This window comes from Tachyglossus aculeatus, chromosome 2 (genome assembly GCF_015852505.1).
Source record: "Tachyglossus aculeatus isolate mTacAcu1 chromosome 2, mTacAcu1.pri, whole genome shotgun sequence".
Taxonomy (NCBI): domain Eukaryota; kingdom Metazoa; phylum Chordata; class Mammalia; order Monotremata; family Tachyglossidae; genus Tachyglossus; species Tachyglossus aculeatus.
In genome coordinates, this window is record NC_052067.1 from 35,081,194 (window position 1) to 35,097,314 (window position 16,121).

The 16,121-nt window shown below is 46.2% G+C and overlaps 1 protein-coding gene across 1 annotated transcript in view; it reads right to left on the minus strand.

Moving 5' to 3' along the window:
• Positions 1–16,121, minus strand: part of MRPL3 (mitochondrial ribosomal protein L3) — a 54,160-nt gene that overhangs the window by 37,034 nt on the left and 1,005 nt on the right. The window contains exons 2-4 of the mRNA XM_038741041.1: positions 12,813–12,997; positions 11,768–11,859; positions 10,452–10,547 (exon numbers count right to left, since the gene is read on the minus strand). Of these exons, the coding sequence (XP_038596969.1) occupies positions 10,452–10,547; positions 11,768–11,859; positions 12,813–12,997 (373 nt within the window). The remainder of the gene's footprint in view (positions 1–10,451; positions 10,548–11,767; positions 11,860–12,812; positions 12,998–16,121) is intronic.

Consider the following 16,121-nt stretch of genomic DNA (forward strand, 5'->3'; position numbering starts at 1 on the left):
TAAAGCAGATTTGGGATGAGGCAGGACAGAGATGTTAGCCGGATTTAGGAGCCTCTTCTACTGGGTCATGATCACGTACAGCAGGGGAGGGGCTTTTCAGTACACGTTCAGGGAAGGGCGGGAGAAGCCGGGTGGGGAGGAATTACGGGCTGTGGCCTATGTCAAGCTATTGCTGCGTGACACACTCCCTGTTTCACATATTGTGGTCATTCATTCATCGTCGCATTTACTGAGCGCTTACTGTGTGCAGAGCACTGTACTAAGTGCTTGGCAAGTACAAATCAGCAACATATATAGACAGTCCCTATCCAACAACGGGCTCACTGTCTTGGAGACTGTGGTCATCTGGAACTGGAGGAATACCTGGTTTTCAAAATGTTCAATAACCGTAACAATTTTGGAGGAAGCAGTGTGGCCAAGTGGAAACAACACAGACGTGGACTCTAATAAGGGCTCCGCTAATTGTCTGCTGTGTCACTCAACTTCTCTGAGCTTCAGTTGCCGTATCTGTAAAACAGGGATTCTATCCTCATCCCTCTGATTTAGACTGTGAGCCCCATGTGGGACAAGGATTATGTCCAAACTAATTAGCGTCAACCTACTCCAGCGTTTAGAACAGTGCTTAATAAGTATCACAAAAAAATTAAAAGGGTATTTAGCTTCTAGGATGGAACAGTTAGGAGGGAGACTGCATTTGTAAAAGGCCCCTGCCCCAAACCTCACTTCCTCACATGGGAGGGGTAAACAGAGAGCCAACTCAGTGGTTAAGGGAGTTACTGATGCTCCCAGAGCTCTCCCAATCCCACATCCCCCTCCAGCTGTTGCCCACTCCCAGGCGGTATAAGCGTCTACTGCTTTTAGCTTAGTACAGTGCCTGGCACACTTAATAAATACCACAATTATTATTAGTCCCTTGACTTCTCTTTGCAATCCATTACGACCAGGATTTTGACCCCTCCATTCCAGCAGAAATGCATTTTCTATGGTGATACACAACCACCTTTAGCAGTGGGATTTAAATATTTACAGTGTGCCACACAAAGTACTAAACGCTGGGGGAGGTACAAGACAATCAGGTCAGATGCGATCCCTGTTCCACATGGGGCTTACAGTCTAAGGGGAGGGAGGACAGCTCTGGTATCTCCATTTTACAGCTGGGGAAACTAAGGCACAGAAGTTAAGTGACTTGCCCAAGGTCTCACAGCACACAAGTTGGCAGAGACGGGATTAGAACCTGAACCCGAAGGCCTGCGCTCTTTCTAGGAGGCCACAATGCTTCTCAATCAATCGTATTTATTGAGCACTTACTGTGTGCAGAGCACTGTACTAAGCCCTTGGGAAGTACAAGTTGGCAACATACAGAGACAGTCCCTACCCAACAGTGGGCTCACAGTCTAGCTTCTCCTTATAGCTCCCTTATGGCCAAGTCCAGAAGGCCATACTATTCCCATCCTGGATATCCCAAGTTCTACCAAATCCATCGGATCATAGCTCTCCCAACATTCACAGTCCTGCTAAAACAACACTTCTTCCAACACGCCAAACTGAATAAACAACCCACCGGCCATTTCTCGATCCAATCTGAGGACCCGTGAATATGTCTATCCAATTATTTCTTTTGATTACTCTACCTGAATATATTTTTATGTCTTATACTTTCCCGCTGCACTACGGTACAGTACATAGCAACCGATGGGGACTCAATAAATTACTGCTGCTAGGGCTGGATTGGCAACCACTGCTTCAGGCTGAGATAAACTGGAAAACCTGCCTTCCCATTCCCTGGATTCATTTCCATATTTACATTTTTAAAATGTGGTGAGGGACAGCTACCATCTTTTGAAATTCTGTTCTGGCCCTTATCTGTCACTGCTAGGTAAACCTCCAGAACCCAGCACAAACTCCTATTCTGAGGTTTTTACAGCCTGATTAAAATAATGAGGTTATTTTCATTGACTTCGTGGTTTCAAGGGCTTGATCTGTAAGACTAAGGCACCTGAGCGGATGCCATGGTTTTTAATAAATGACATAAGCGATTACCATGGCAAAGGCCCAGAAAAAAGTCCTAGCAATACATTTCCAGGTTTTAGTAAATAATCTTTTAGGAGCAAATCATCAAGAAAACTAAAAGGGTTCCTCTAAAATGAAAACTACAAAAAACATGAAGCTGAAAACAGCAGCAGTTCATCTACCTTTTTTTTTTTGGTTTTGTGTATTACTATATTTTAATTCCATATGAATACTCTCAAAAGGCAATTTACAGGACTGGCAGCGGTGTCACAGTTGGATGAGCCCATCTAGCACAGGAGGTTGCTTTTTCTCCCCTTCTCAAAGTTTTCTGCAATTATCCTTTTCACAATGAAAACACTTCTCTTCTCGAAAGATGAATTGATAAGGACCTTTTTTTAATACCACTGAACTTCCTTATTGGAAAACTCGGTGTACTTCATAAGTTTTCATTTTTAATAAATGCATAATCAATTTTACAAGCAAAGTAGTTGCATTCATCATAGGTACACTTTCATTATATTTGGGAAAATAAGGATCAGAAACATAAGGAAAATAAGACCAATTTCAATTTAGTTTCAGAATGCTTAATCCAAATATTTTTCTTTTTCTAGGTCCAATTTACTTAAGATTCAAAACTGCATCATAAACCTATCTGTATTTTCCCTGAAGACAAAAACCCAAATTACCTTTTTTTAAAAATGGGCAAAGAGTCAGCCCAAAAGTCCTATTTCCAAATACCATTATTAGTAGTATTTGGGGCCATTAGGCTAACTTTTAATAAACTCTGTGCTAATAAAACTATTTTTTGAGTTGCCAAGTTGATTTAGAATATTTCCCAGGTTAGCTTCTCAGAATCATGCCAAGAACCAAACGCTAGAGAAATGAAAGAATAAAGCCCTTTCTGTTATCCGCTGAATGTCAATTTAAGATAGCAAATGTTCCTATTGGGTCATTTTAACAATTGAAAATAGGCTATTAGAGATTAGTACATTTATACGTGCATATTTTTGAGTTTGGGGGTTTGTGTCTACACTTTTTTTAATATCTGTAGCTTTAAAAAGTAATAAGTATACTAAAATGGTAAAATACTATGAAAACACACTTTTGACAAATCAATTTTCATCGGTCTACTGAAACGATTATGAGACGCTCCCCAAGACAGTGCTATCTGCAAAATGAGGCTTAAAAATAGCATGCCTGGTACTGAAATTAAAGAGGAGGGACTAAGTGTCCCGTAAAATATGATTTGCAAAATGCAGCCATTTGGAAAACACTCTAGCTCCTGTCAAACTAAAGAATTCCCACGACAGCTGGCACCCAAACTTGAAAAATGTAAGCATCTGACATTTTTAAAAGATCGCACGCACCTTCATTGTTCTTTTAATTACTTTAAGGGCCTCCAAATTCTGAATTCATTAATGTCAGTAGCTGCCGAGAACCAGGCCCGGAAAGCCACTCTGAGGTGACATTAATGAAAGCTACCCTGGTAATGTTAGCGGAAAACTTCAGGAGAGTTTGCTAGGGATCCAATCTGCATGGACGTGCTTTTTGAAAGGATTTTTCTAGTGGAGAGCTTCCCTTTGCCCAGAGCTCGCGGAGAGCAAAACCAAGTTTCGGGGCCCAAGTTTATGCTTTTGGTATCATTATTATCAATCGTATTCATTGAGCGCTTACTGTGTGCAGAGCACTGTACTAAGCGCTTGGGAAGTACAAACTGGCAACATATAGAGACAGTCCCGACCCAACAGTGGGCTCACAGTCTAAAAGGGGGAGACAGAGAACAAAACCAAACATACTAGCAAAATAAAATAAATGGAACAGACATGTACAAGTAAAATAGAGTAATAAATATGTACAAACATATATACAGGTGCTGTAGGGAAGGGAAGGAGGTAAGATGGGGGGATGGAGAGGGGGACGAGGGGGAGAGGAAGGAAGGGACTCACTCTGGGAAGGCCTCCTGGAGGAGGTGAGCTCTCAGTAGGGCCTTGGTATGAGGGCAGGCGGGTTTGGCTGGTAATCTGGAAGCCTCATTTTGCAGGGAGAGAGGGGGAGAATGAGACAGTGGGGAAGATCCTGCTACCCCAGGGACCCCGCCTACAGCAGGAACCTTGACTGTTAGCATTTCAGGCTTCTCCCGGCCCTCCTCTCTTACGCCACGACCAATATTCGGAATCTGGGGACACCGCTGGCGGATTGAGGGCAGTAGCTGTCACAACCGCAAATTTCCATCTGGTAGGCTCCCAGGCTGCTTGAGGGACACAAGGGAAGGAGGGAATCCCACAGGAAAATAACCTGCCTGAATAAACCTCCTGATGCTTTTCAGTCCTCCGGCATCAAACTGCTATGGGTATTAGCGGCAAATTCTCCTAACGCTGGCTATCAATCAGTGACGTGATTTGTTTTACTGTCTGTCTCCCCCTTCTAGACTGTGAGCCTGTTGTTGGGTAGGGACCGTCTCGATATGTTGCCAACCTGTACTTCCCAAGCGCTTAGTACAGTGCTCTGAACACAGTAAGCGCTCAATACGATTGATTGATATGTTGCCAACCTGTACTTCCCAAGCGCTTAGTTCAGTGCTCTGCACACAGTAAGCGCTCAATACGATTGATTATGTTGCCAACCTGTACTTCCCAAGCGCTTAGTTCAGTGCTCTGCACACCGTAAGCGCTCAATAAATAAGATGGAATGAATGAATGGTATTTATGGAGTGCTAACCGTGTGCAGAGCACTATACTAAGCACTTGGAAAGAGTGTACTATAACAGATTCGACAGAGATGTTCCCTGCCCAAAGGGAGCTTACAGTTTCGAGGGGGAGACAGACATGTATATAAATAAGAAAGTTACAGATATGTACATAAGTGCTGGGAGGCTGAGGGAGGGCTGAAGCAAATTTCACCGGGGTCTCACAAGCAAAAAAGTGGATGCTGCAATTTTTTTTCCTTTCTCTTTCCTTACAACAGATGCCCTGAATACCTTGTATCTGTCACGCTGAAGGCATACTGGGGCCCCGCTATAATGAGGACCGGAGGGTTCGAAAATCCCAGCTGTGTGATGGGCGTGAGGGGTGGTGAGTGCATTGCCTCCCCCTCCTCAGTTCCATCTGTAAAATGGGGATGAAGACTGCGAGCCCCGCGGGGGGCAACCTGATCACCTTGTAAATTCCCCAGCGCTTAGTACAGTGCTTTTTACATAGTAAGCGCTTAATAAATGCCATTATTATTATTATTATTATAAACAGCCTGCAAGAAATGTAGGGCCAAGGATCAGGTGCCCCTCTCGCTGCCACTGAGTCATGGTGGGGGGCACAACAGCCAATTTCTCTTTTGGTTGGAGCTTGGAGGCGAACCGCCACGCTCCTCAAGAAGGTCTCACCCATCTGTTTCGGCCCCACGGCTGAGCCATCACTTCCTGGAGGAAATGTCTGGGTTAATGCCTTTCGTTCATTCATTCAATCGTATTAATTGAGCGCTTACTGTGTGCAGAGCACTGTACTAAGCGCTTGGAAAGTACAATTCATCAACAGATACAGTCCCTACCCAACAATGGGCTTTGTTCCTCCTTCAAACAAGAAAGCTTCCTGTTGCCTGTTCTTGGACTTAAAATGACAATCAATGGCATTTAATAGTAATAATAATGATGGCATTTATTAAGCGCTTACTATGTGCAAAGCACTGTTCTAAGCGCTGGGGAGGTTACAAGGTGATCAGGTTGTCCCACGGGGCGCTCACAGTCTTAATCCCCATTTTACAAATGAGGTAACTGAGGCACAGAGAAGTTATGTGACTTGCCCAAAGTCACACAGCTGACAATTGGTGGAGCTGGGATTCGAACCCATGACCTCTTTCTCCAAAGCCCGTGCTCTTTCCAATGAGCCATGCTGTGCAGAGCATAGCACTAAGCACCCGAGAGTACAACAGAGTTGGCAGATACGTCCCCTGCCCACGACCAACTTACAGTTTTTTTTTGTTTTTCAGTGGTATTGGTTAAGCACTTACCCTGTGTCAGATAACAAGGTTGGACACAGTCCATGGTCCCACATGGGGCTCCTCGGGCTCACAGTCTTAACCCCCCATTTTACAGATGAGGTAAATGAGGAACAGAGAAGTTAAATGACTTGCCCAAGGTCACACAGGAGACAAGTGACGGAGCCGGGATTAGAACGTAGGTTCTTGTGGCTCCCGGGCCTGTGCTCTTTCCACTGGGCCACGCTGCGCCCCTTGACTTTCCCACCACTGTAGACAGCAACACCATTCTCCCTGTCTCACAAGCCTGTAACCTTGGTGCTTTGCAAATAGTAAGCGCTTAATAAATGCCATTATTATTATTTATTATTATTCTTCTTGACTCATCTCTCTCATTCAACCCACAAATTCATTTGGTCACCAAATCCTTCCCAAGCACTTCCCAAGCGCTTAGTACAGTGCTCTGCACACAGTAAGCGCTCAATAAATACGATTGATTGATTGACTGAAAAATCCTGTCCGTTCAACCTTCACAGCATTGATAAAATCCTCCCTTTCCTCTCCATCCAAACTCCTGCCACATTAAGCCAAAGCTTTATCCTATCCTGGCTTGATTACTGCATCAGCCTCTTTGCTGACCTCCCTGCTCCCACGTCTTTCCATTCCAATCCAAATTTCACTCTGCTGCCCTGATCGTGTTTCGACAAAAATGTTCAGTCCAGGTTTCCTCACTCCTCAAGAATCTCTAGTGGTTGCCCATCCACCTCCGCGTCAACTCCTTACCGTTGGCTTTAAAGCACTCAATCACCCTGCCCGCGCCTACCTCACTTGTTACACTTACTACTCACGGTACCTCAATCTCTTCTATCTCCCTGCTGACCTCTCGCCCACATCTTGCTTCTGGCTTGGAATGCCCTCTCTCCTCAAAGCCGGCAGACAATTAACTCTCCCCACCTTCAAAGCCTTATTGAGGGCACATCTCCTCCAAGAGGCCTTCCCTGACTAAGGCCTCATTTCCTCTTTTCCCACTCCCTTCTGTGTCGCCCTGACTTGCTCCCTTTATTCACCATCCCCATCCCAACCCCACAGAACTTATGCACATGTCCGTAATTTATTGATTTGTATTAATACCTGTCTCTCGCCCAGACGGTAAGCTCACTGTGGGCGAGTAATGTGTCTGTTAAATTGTTGTGTTGTACCCTCCTGAAGGCTTAGTACAGTGCTCTGCAACCAGTAAACCCTCAATAAATACGACTGATTGACTGATCTAGACTGTAAGCTCATTGTGGGCAGGAAACATATCTACCAACTCTGTTTACTGCACTTTTCCAGGCGCTTAGTAGAGTACTCTGCACACAGTATATGCTCAGTACTGAATGATTGACTGATTGTCCCAAGGACCTCCCACAGCTCAAATGGTAAAGGGCTTCTGGATGGCTCCAGACAGTTAGTTATTCTACAGCCTCCGAAACAGAGTCAAAAATGGCCCTGGGAACCTCCAGAATTGGTTCTAATAATAATAATGATAATGGCATTTATTAAGCGCTTACTATGTGCAAAGCACTGTTCTAAGCGCTGGGGAGGTTACAAAGTGATCAGGTTGTCCCACGGGGGGCTCACACTCTTAATCCCCATTTTACAGATGAGGTAACTGAGGCTCAGGGAAGTTAAGTGACTTGCCCGAGGTCACACAGCTGACAGTTGGCAGAGCCGGGATTTGAACCCATGACCTCTGACTCCATAGCCTGGGCTCTTAATAATAATAATGATGGCATTTATGAAGCGCTTACTAAGCACTGCTCAAACGGTACAGGGCTGCTGGATGGCTCCAGACAGTTAGTTATTCTACAGCCCCCGATACAGAGTCAAAAATGGGCCTGGGACCCTCCAGAATTGGTTCTAATAATAATAATAATAATGGCATTTATTAAGCGCTTACTATGTGCAAAGCACTGTTCTAAGCTCTGGGGAGGTAACAAGGTGATCAGGTTGTCCCACGGGGTGCTCACGACCTTAATCCCCATTTTACAGATGAGGGAACTGAGGCCCAGAGAAGTTAAGTGACTTGCCCCAAGTCACACAATTGGCGGACAATTGGCAGAGCCGGGACTTGAAATCCCGGACCTCTGACTCCAAAGCCCGGGCTCTTTCCACTGAGCCACGCGGCTTCTCGCAGCGATACTCCATACGTACCATGTTCTTGCATACACGAGACAGCGCTCCCATCCCCGGCCGCCCCGGCCCAAAAAGGGCCATAAGAGAGGGCCCACTTGCTCGGCTTCCTGTTGGCTTGGAGCCACAGGGTTGGAGTTCGGGTTTGCAACAAGCAGGACTCTAAACTATAAGCAAGACTCCCCGCGTCCCTCCAGGAGCTCCCTCCCTCCTCTGATCCAGATGCCTCAAAAGCCCCTTCCCCAGAGGCTGGAAGCGCATTCCTGGAAGGGTGGGATGAAGATCTTTCCAGCTGGGGCAGGACAAGAACTCCTCCCCAACTAAACTTCCTTTCCCTATCCCCATGCAACATTTTCTAGCTTGGAAAAGCCCTACAAAAGTCACTCCGGCTCTTCAAGGGGCAGAGGCAGGGAAACACTTCCCTAGAGAAGGTGGGGGTGGGCACGTTTGTTGGTTGGAAATTTGTCCCGGGCAGCCAAAAAGACCCCTTTGAGTTCAAAGCAAAAATTTTGGCCTTTTCATACAAATCAAGCAAACTCTGAAGGCTATGAACAAGGACGTAACAATAATGCTGGTACGTGTTACGTGCTTACTATGTACGCAGCCAGAGTCGCGGTGGATACAAGGATACGAGAGAGGACACAGTCCCTATTCCATACAGGGCTCTCAATCAATCTATCTCCATTTTACAGATGTGGAAACGGAGGCCCAGGGAGGTTAGGTGACTTGGCCAAGACCACAAGTAGGCCAGTGGTGGAGTCAGAATGAGACCTAGATGATAATAATAATAATAATGGCATTTATTAAGCGCTTACTTTGTGCAAAGCACTGTTCAAAGCGCTGGGGAGGTTACAAGGTGATCAGGTTGTCCCACGGTGGGGGGGGCTCACAGTCTTAATCCCCATTTTACAGATGAAGTAACTGAGGCACAGAGAAGTGAAGTGACTTGCCCAAAGACACACAGCTGGCCAGGGGCAGAGCCTGGATCTGAACCCATGACCTCTGACTCCAAAGCCTGGGCTCTTTCCACTGAGCCAGATCTCTTGACTCCCAGTTTTGTGCACTGGAGGTAACAGGAAATACCTCTTAGCCCAGAGAAGAGCAACCCTGGGGAGCTAAGTACCTAAAATTCCCCTAACAACCTTTGGTAAGATCTCTAGGACACAGAGTAGGTTAGGGAGGGATGAGGAGAACTAGTAGAGAAAAAAGGCCTATGGGTCTGGAGTGCACAACCTACCAACTTCCCTTAATACCCTTTCTATATAGAACTTTAATTCCCTTCATGCTGGCAAAATGTCTTGAATAGGTACTGTTTCCCTCTATTTCTAGGTAATGTTATACAATGAACGGACAAATCAGACTAATTTGACTTTGGCCCAGCTCTACCCTGAGGAGCACACTCATTCCACCCTGAAGGGCAGACAGTGACTAGGGAAAAACCTCAGTGCCACTGCTCGCTGAGTGTTAAACATCAGGTCACGGAGGGCCCCTACACCCCCTCCCTCTTTCACCTCTCCGAGGCTGGGGGAGTGGAAGAAAAAGGGGAGAGGCAAGGGATGGACTTTGCAATTTGCCACCCGGCGTGTGTATTTCCCAGTACGTGCGGGGGACAAGGTGAAACGAGAGAGAGGCTGGGGCTCGAGCTATTGAAATTTCCAGATTGAGGTCTTGAGGTCGGAGCCATGGTTCCCCTAAACATAGATGTGAGCTTGGCCGGGGGAGGAGGGGAAAAAGAAGCTGGAATAGAGCAGTGAAGGCTCAGGTGGGAACTGAAAAGTGGTGGCGGCGGTCCCAGCTAGGTCGACTCGCTGTGCCCAACAGCTTCTTTGAGGACACTGCATACGAAAAGAGCTCCTAGCCACCTGTTCATCATTATGAGCCAAGCGGTATGGGCTACGCATTCATTTAAGCCTACGTTTTGTCCACTGATGGGTAATACATTTTCAAATACAGACAAATCACTCTTCCTAAGATAGCTTGACTTTTAAGGGAGGTTTTAAGTGTGTATAAAGAAAATCAATGGCACTGCATTACCAGATCCTAACATCACCCTGCCTTGGATGCTTAGAGAGGCTCACAATCAATCAATCAATGGCATTTATTGGCGCTTCCTATGTGCAGTGCTGTACACTAAGGGCTTAAATTAACCAAGGCCCATGCCTTCTCTCAGAAGCTAGGATTCAGCTAGGTTCAGGAACTTGCCTAGAGTCAGCTGAAGGTGACGGTAGCGGAGAGCTGAAAGATATAAAGTTGCCATTTCTGACATGGATCTAGTGTTCCACGTGTGAAAAAAGTGCACTTACATAGAAAGGTGATGCATTTTTGCCTCCTACAGTTAGGGCTCCCAGCTTTCCAGCACCTTCACTCGGAGTGTATTTGACAACATGACAATCTTGTACCTTAAAGTGAAAAAAAAAAAAACAAAACAGAAAAATCAAAGAAAAACAAATGATAATCCAGAATTCAAAAATGAGGAGCCGCAGATTTTAAAAATGCTCCCTACATACAGCGTTTAGTCAAGTCGGCTAGGCCTGGCGGGGGTCCAGTTGAACCCCTCTGGGAACCAGAAGACCTGGGTTTTACAGCCCGATTCCACCTGCATTCGGCTACAGTGGGCAAAGACGGCACCTGCGCTTTGTGGCTGAGTGGGAAGAGCCCGGGCTTTGAAGTCAGAGGTCATGGGTTTGAATCCCGGCTCTGCCAAGTGTCAGGTGTGTGACTTTGGGCGAGTCATTTCACTTCTCTGGGCCTCAGTTACCTCATCTGTAAAATGGGGATTAAGACTGTGAGCCCCCCGTGGGATAACCTGATCACTCTGTAACCTCCCCAGTGCTTAGAACAGCGCTTTGCATATAGTAAGCGCTTAATAAATGCCATTATTATTATTATTCTTCACACTGTGCTGGGCCCTCACTTGCCTCGTCTCGCCCATTGATTACCCTCTGTGTCCCAGAGCCCACGGGAACTGGGCTAGCACAATATGCAATTCCCCAACCCAGGCTCCTGACGCCTCAACCACCCCGTTCCGGACACGAGACTCTGTCGGCATCGACGCCACCTGCTCAAAGTGACACTTTTCCTTCACCGGCCAGTTGATGACGGCGAAACTATTTTTTCCCAGTTTGGGAATCACTCTATTGTACTTTTATCATTTTCCATATCTTGCTCCGGAAACATTTATGTCCCGTCTAATTGCACCCGGTATTCCTGACGGAGGTAGGACCCAGGCATGCGATTCAATGTACTGTGCGCCTTGCCCTCGGCTCAGTGACAGTTATTACCCCCTCAACGCATGAAGGGAAGAAGTTAGGCCATCATGGAGCTGAGAGGCTCCAAAACAGTGGGAACCACGATGGCCTCCCTGTCCACCCCGGATCACAAGCCACTATTCCAACCTAGAGACAAGGGCAACAGACTGGATTTATTCTGTTTGCCATGTGCCAACCCCAATTCAGGGGGAGGGGAGAGACATCATTTTAAAGTTTAAAACGTTAACAGACACCATGGCACATACTAGCCGTACTACATATTGGCTATGATTTACAGTAGCTAAGAGTTCCACATTACGCCTTTCTATTGGCTCTGGAAATTTTCTGCTGCAACATTTTACTTTTCTTACTTGAAGCAACGTGACGGCATGCTTTTCACCATTCTTAGTCCACAACGGCATCATTCCCAACTTCAGAGCAATAAGGCCAACCCTGGCGGAACCTGGGGATTAAAACAAGAGAAAGCTAATGAGACTAAGAGTATTACTGCAGGACATTTCAGGAAAGCATCTAATTCATAAAGGATGGCATTACACAATGGGTATGGCCTTCTCTGAAATAATTCCCCCGACTATTTTTAATCATTCCCAAAGAATGAGATTCACAGGCTTCCTGCAAGCCAGTTCTAGAATAAGGGTTGTCGTTGAAAAGTGATTTATCAAAGGCAGATGAAATCGGGGTTTGAAACTATAAATTTCAAATATAATGGAATACCCATCTGATTCCTTGCTCACCCTGACACACTTCCTCCGCCCCCAACCTTGGAACACCTTCCCTCCTGTCACCAGACCACGGCTTTTCCCTCATTTAAGTCCCTCCTAAAATTTTATCCCCTCTAATTCATTTCCCTGGACCCTGAATTATATCATTCCTTTAGTCAGTGATGAATCTGTCGCCCTCCTTGGATTTCATGTATATACGAAGCAGCACGGCCTTGCAGGAATCGCCCGGACCTGGGACCCGGGTTCTAATTCTGGCTCCGCCAATTGCTTGCTGGGTGAACTTGGACGAGTCACAACTTCTCTGTGCCTGTTTCCTCAACTGTAAAATGGGAATCCAGTATCTATTCTTCCTCCTACCTACGCAGTAAATCCCATATGGGACGGTCCCTGTGTCCAGCTTGACTAATTGTCTGTCATCCCCTGCTCTTTGTGGATAAGGAACATATCATTTTGTTATTCCGTACTTCCCAACCACCTATTACTGCTCACTGCACCAGTTGGGCAGTCAGTAATTGCTGCTGCCGCATTCACCTCAAAATAGTACTGATATGGCAGAAAGACTGCAACGATAAGGTCCCAAACACTGTTTTTTTGAATCACATGCCTAATGACAAACCCCCGCAATCACTTTTCAGAGCAAAAAAAAAAAAATAACCCAATATAAACTAAGCACCTGGTTCCCAAGGTTGTATGGGCCACGGTTCATCTTTCAGAGGGCACAGTTTATTAGCTGTCTGGACTCTGTATTCTTCGTGGGTTAATTTTTTTATAAACTGGACGTTTTCTTCAGAGAGATGTTCACTCCACCAGGTGCGGTCCAGGTTGTGGGTGCATCTCACGCCGAACCACAGCGGTAACCTATCGAGGAAAAACATGGCAGAGAAAAGTGTGTAAGAAGCGAGAGAGAAAGTAAAGGAAATGGGGAGAGAGGGACCAGAAATAGCAAAGAGATGGGGGGGTTGGGGGGGGTGCATCTCACGCCGAACCACGGCGGTAACCTGTCGAGGAAAAACAAAGCACAGAAAATTTTATAAGGAGCAAAAGTAATCATCATCATCAATCGTATTTATTGAGCGCTTACTATGTGCAGAGCACTGTAGTAAGCGCTTGGGAAGTACAAATTGGCAACATATAGAGACAGTCCCTACCCGACAGTGGGCTCACAGTCTAAAAGGGGGAGACGGAGAACAAAACCAAACATACTAACACAAAATAAAATAAATAGAATAGATATGTACAAGTAAAATAAATAAATAAATAAATAGAATAATAAATATGTATAAACATATATACAGGTGCTGTGGGGAAGGGAAGGAGGTAAGGAAATGTGGAGAGAGGGACCAGAAATAGAAAAGAGATGGGGGGCTGGGGGGGGGGGCATTGGAGGTGTCGGTCTACTCGATTCTGGCCAGTAATAATAATAATAATGATGACGGCATTTGTTAAGCGCTTACTATGTGCAAAGCACTGTTCTAAGCGCTGGGGAGGTTACAAGGTGATCAGTAGCTCACTGCGGTATTCTCTGTAAGGATGGCTCAAAGGACGGGGTACGAGCTCCCTGAAGGGAATCGCATGCCCTTTCTTGAGTCCTCTAGCCTCTAAGCTCGTCGTCAACAGGGAACATATCTACCAGTTCTATTACACTGCACAATCCCAAGTGCTTAGTACAGTGCTCTGCACACGGCATGCACCCAATAAATACAACAGACGGATTCATGAGCAAGGACCAACAATTAGGCTGCACACCCCTTCTATTGACAATAATTCATTCATTCATTCAATCGTATTTACTGAGCGCTTACTGTGCGCAGAGCACTGTACTAAGCGCTTGGGAAGTACAAGTCGGCAGCATATAGAGACGGTCCCTACGCAATAATGGGCTCACAACCTAGAAGGGGGAGACAGACAACAAAACAAAACATGTGGACAGGTGCCAAGTCATCAGAACAAATAGAATTAAAGCTAAATCAATCGTATTATTTATTGAGCGCTTACTGTGTGCAGAGCACTGTACTAAGCACTTAAATGCACATCATTAACAAAATAAATGGAATAGTAAGTAGGTACAAGTAAAATAGAGCAATAAATCTGTACAAACACAGATTGTTTAATCTAACAGTCTAACAGATAACAGTCTAACATAGACTGTTAGTCCGAACAGTTATAGTCACAGACTATAATACAGCCATAGACTGTTCTAGACTGTGATGTTGGGTAGGGACCATCTCTATATGTTGCCCACTTGTCCTTCCCAAGCGCTTAGTCCAGTGCTCTGCACACAGTACACGCTCAATAAATAGAATTGATTGATTAATAAATATGACTAATTGATTGATTCTGACTTCGAGGCCCGTGCTCTATCCACTAAGCCACACTGCTTTGGGGCCGGGAAACTAGTACCGGGCTTCCGTCGAACTTTCCCAAGTGCTCAGCACAGCGTGTCGCAGTTGGTAGGTGCCCAATGTGAATGCCTTCAGTACTACTACCAGGACGGAGAGGGAGAGAGACAGAGACAGACAGAGGAGGCAGGCGCCAGCGGGAACCAGTCCTTCCAGGCACGCAGGCCTAATAATATCAATCAATCAATCGATCATATTTATTGCGCGCTTACTGTGTGCAGAGCACTGTACTAAGCGCTCGGGAAGTACAAGTTGGCAACATATAGAGACAGTCCCTACCCAACAGTGGGCTCACAGTCTAGAAGGGGGGAACAATAATAATAACGGTATTGTTTGTTATTCGCCTGTCCCGCCATCGACCCCCGGGCCTGGAATGCCCTCCCTCTGCCCCTCCGCCAAGCTCGCTCTCTTCCTCCCTTCAAGGCCCTGCTGAGAGCTCACCTCCTCCAGGAGGCCTTCCCAGACTGAACCCCTTCCTTCCTCTCGCCCTCGTCCCCCTCTCCATCCTTCCCATCTTACCTCCTTCCCTTCCCCACAGCACCTGTATATATGGATATATGTTTGTACATACTTATTACTCTATTTATTCTACTTGCACCTATCTATTCTATTTATTTTACTTTGTTAGTATGTTTGGTTTTGTTCTCTGTCTCCCCCTTTTAGACTGTGAGCCCACCGTTGGGTCGGGACCGTCTCTATATGTTGCCAACTTGTACTTCCCAAGCGCTTAGTCCAGTGCCCTGCACGCAGTAGGCGCTCAATAAATACGATTAGATGATGATGATGATGATTTGTTCAGCTATTATTGGATGGTATTTGTTATGCGTTTATTATTCATTCATCCATTCAATCGTATTTATCGTTTTATGAGCCAAGCACTGTTCTGAGCGCTGGGCGGGGGGGATACAAGGTGATGGGGTTGTCCCACGTGGGGCTCCCAGTCTTCACCCCCATTTTACAGATGAGGGAACTGAGGCCCAGGGAATAATAATAACAGTAATGGCGGCGCTTATTAGGCGCTTACTACGTGCCAAGCACTGTTCTAAGCGCTGGGGGGGATACAAGGTGATGAGGTTGTCCCACGTGGGGCTCCCAGTCTTCACCCCCATTTTCCAGATGAGGAAACTGAGGCCCAGAGAATAATTATAATAGCAATGGTATTTGTTAAGCGCTTACTATGTGCCAAGCCCTGTTCTAAGCGCTGGGTGGGGGAGGATACAAGGTGACGAGGTTGTCCCACGGGGGGCTCCCAGTCTTCATCCCCATTTTACAGATGAGGGAACTGAGGCCCAGGGAATGATAATAACAGTAATGGCGGCGCTTATTAGGCGCTTACTACGTGCCAAGCCCTCTTCTAAGCGCTGGGGGGGATACAAGGTGACGAGGTTGTCCCCCGTGGGGCTCCCAGTCTTCACCCCCATTTTCCAGATGAGGAAACTGAGGCCCAGAGAATAATTATAATAGCAATGGTATTTGTTAAGCGCTTACTATGTGCCAAGCCCTGTTCTAAGCGCTGGGTGGGGGAGGATACAAGGTGAGGAGGTTGTCCCACGGGGGGCTCCCAGTCTTCATCCCCATTTCCC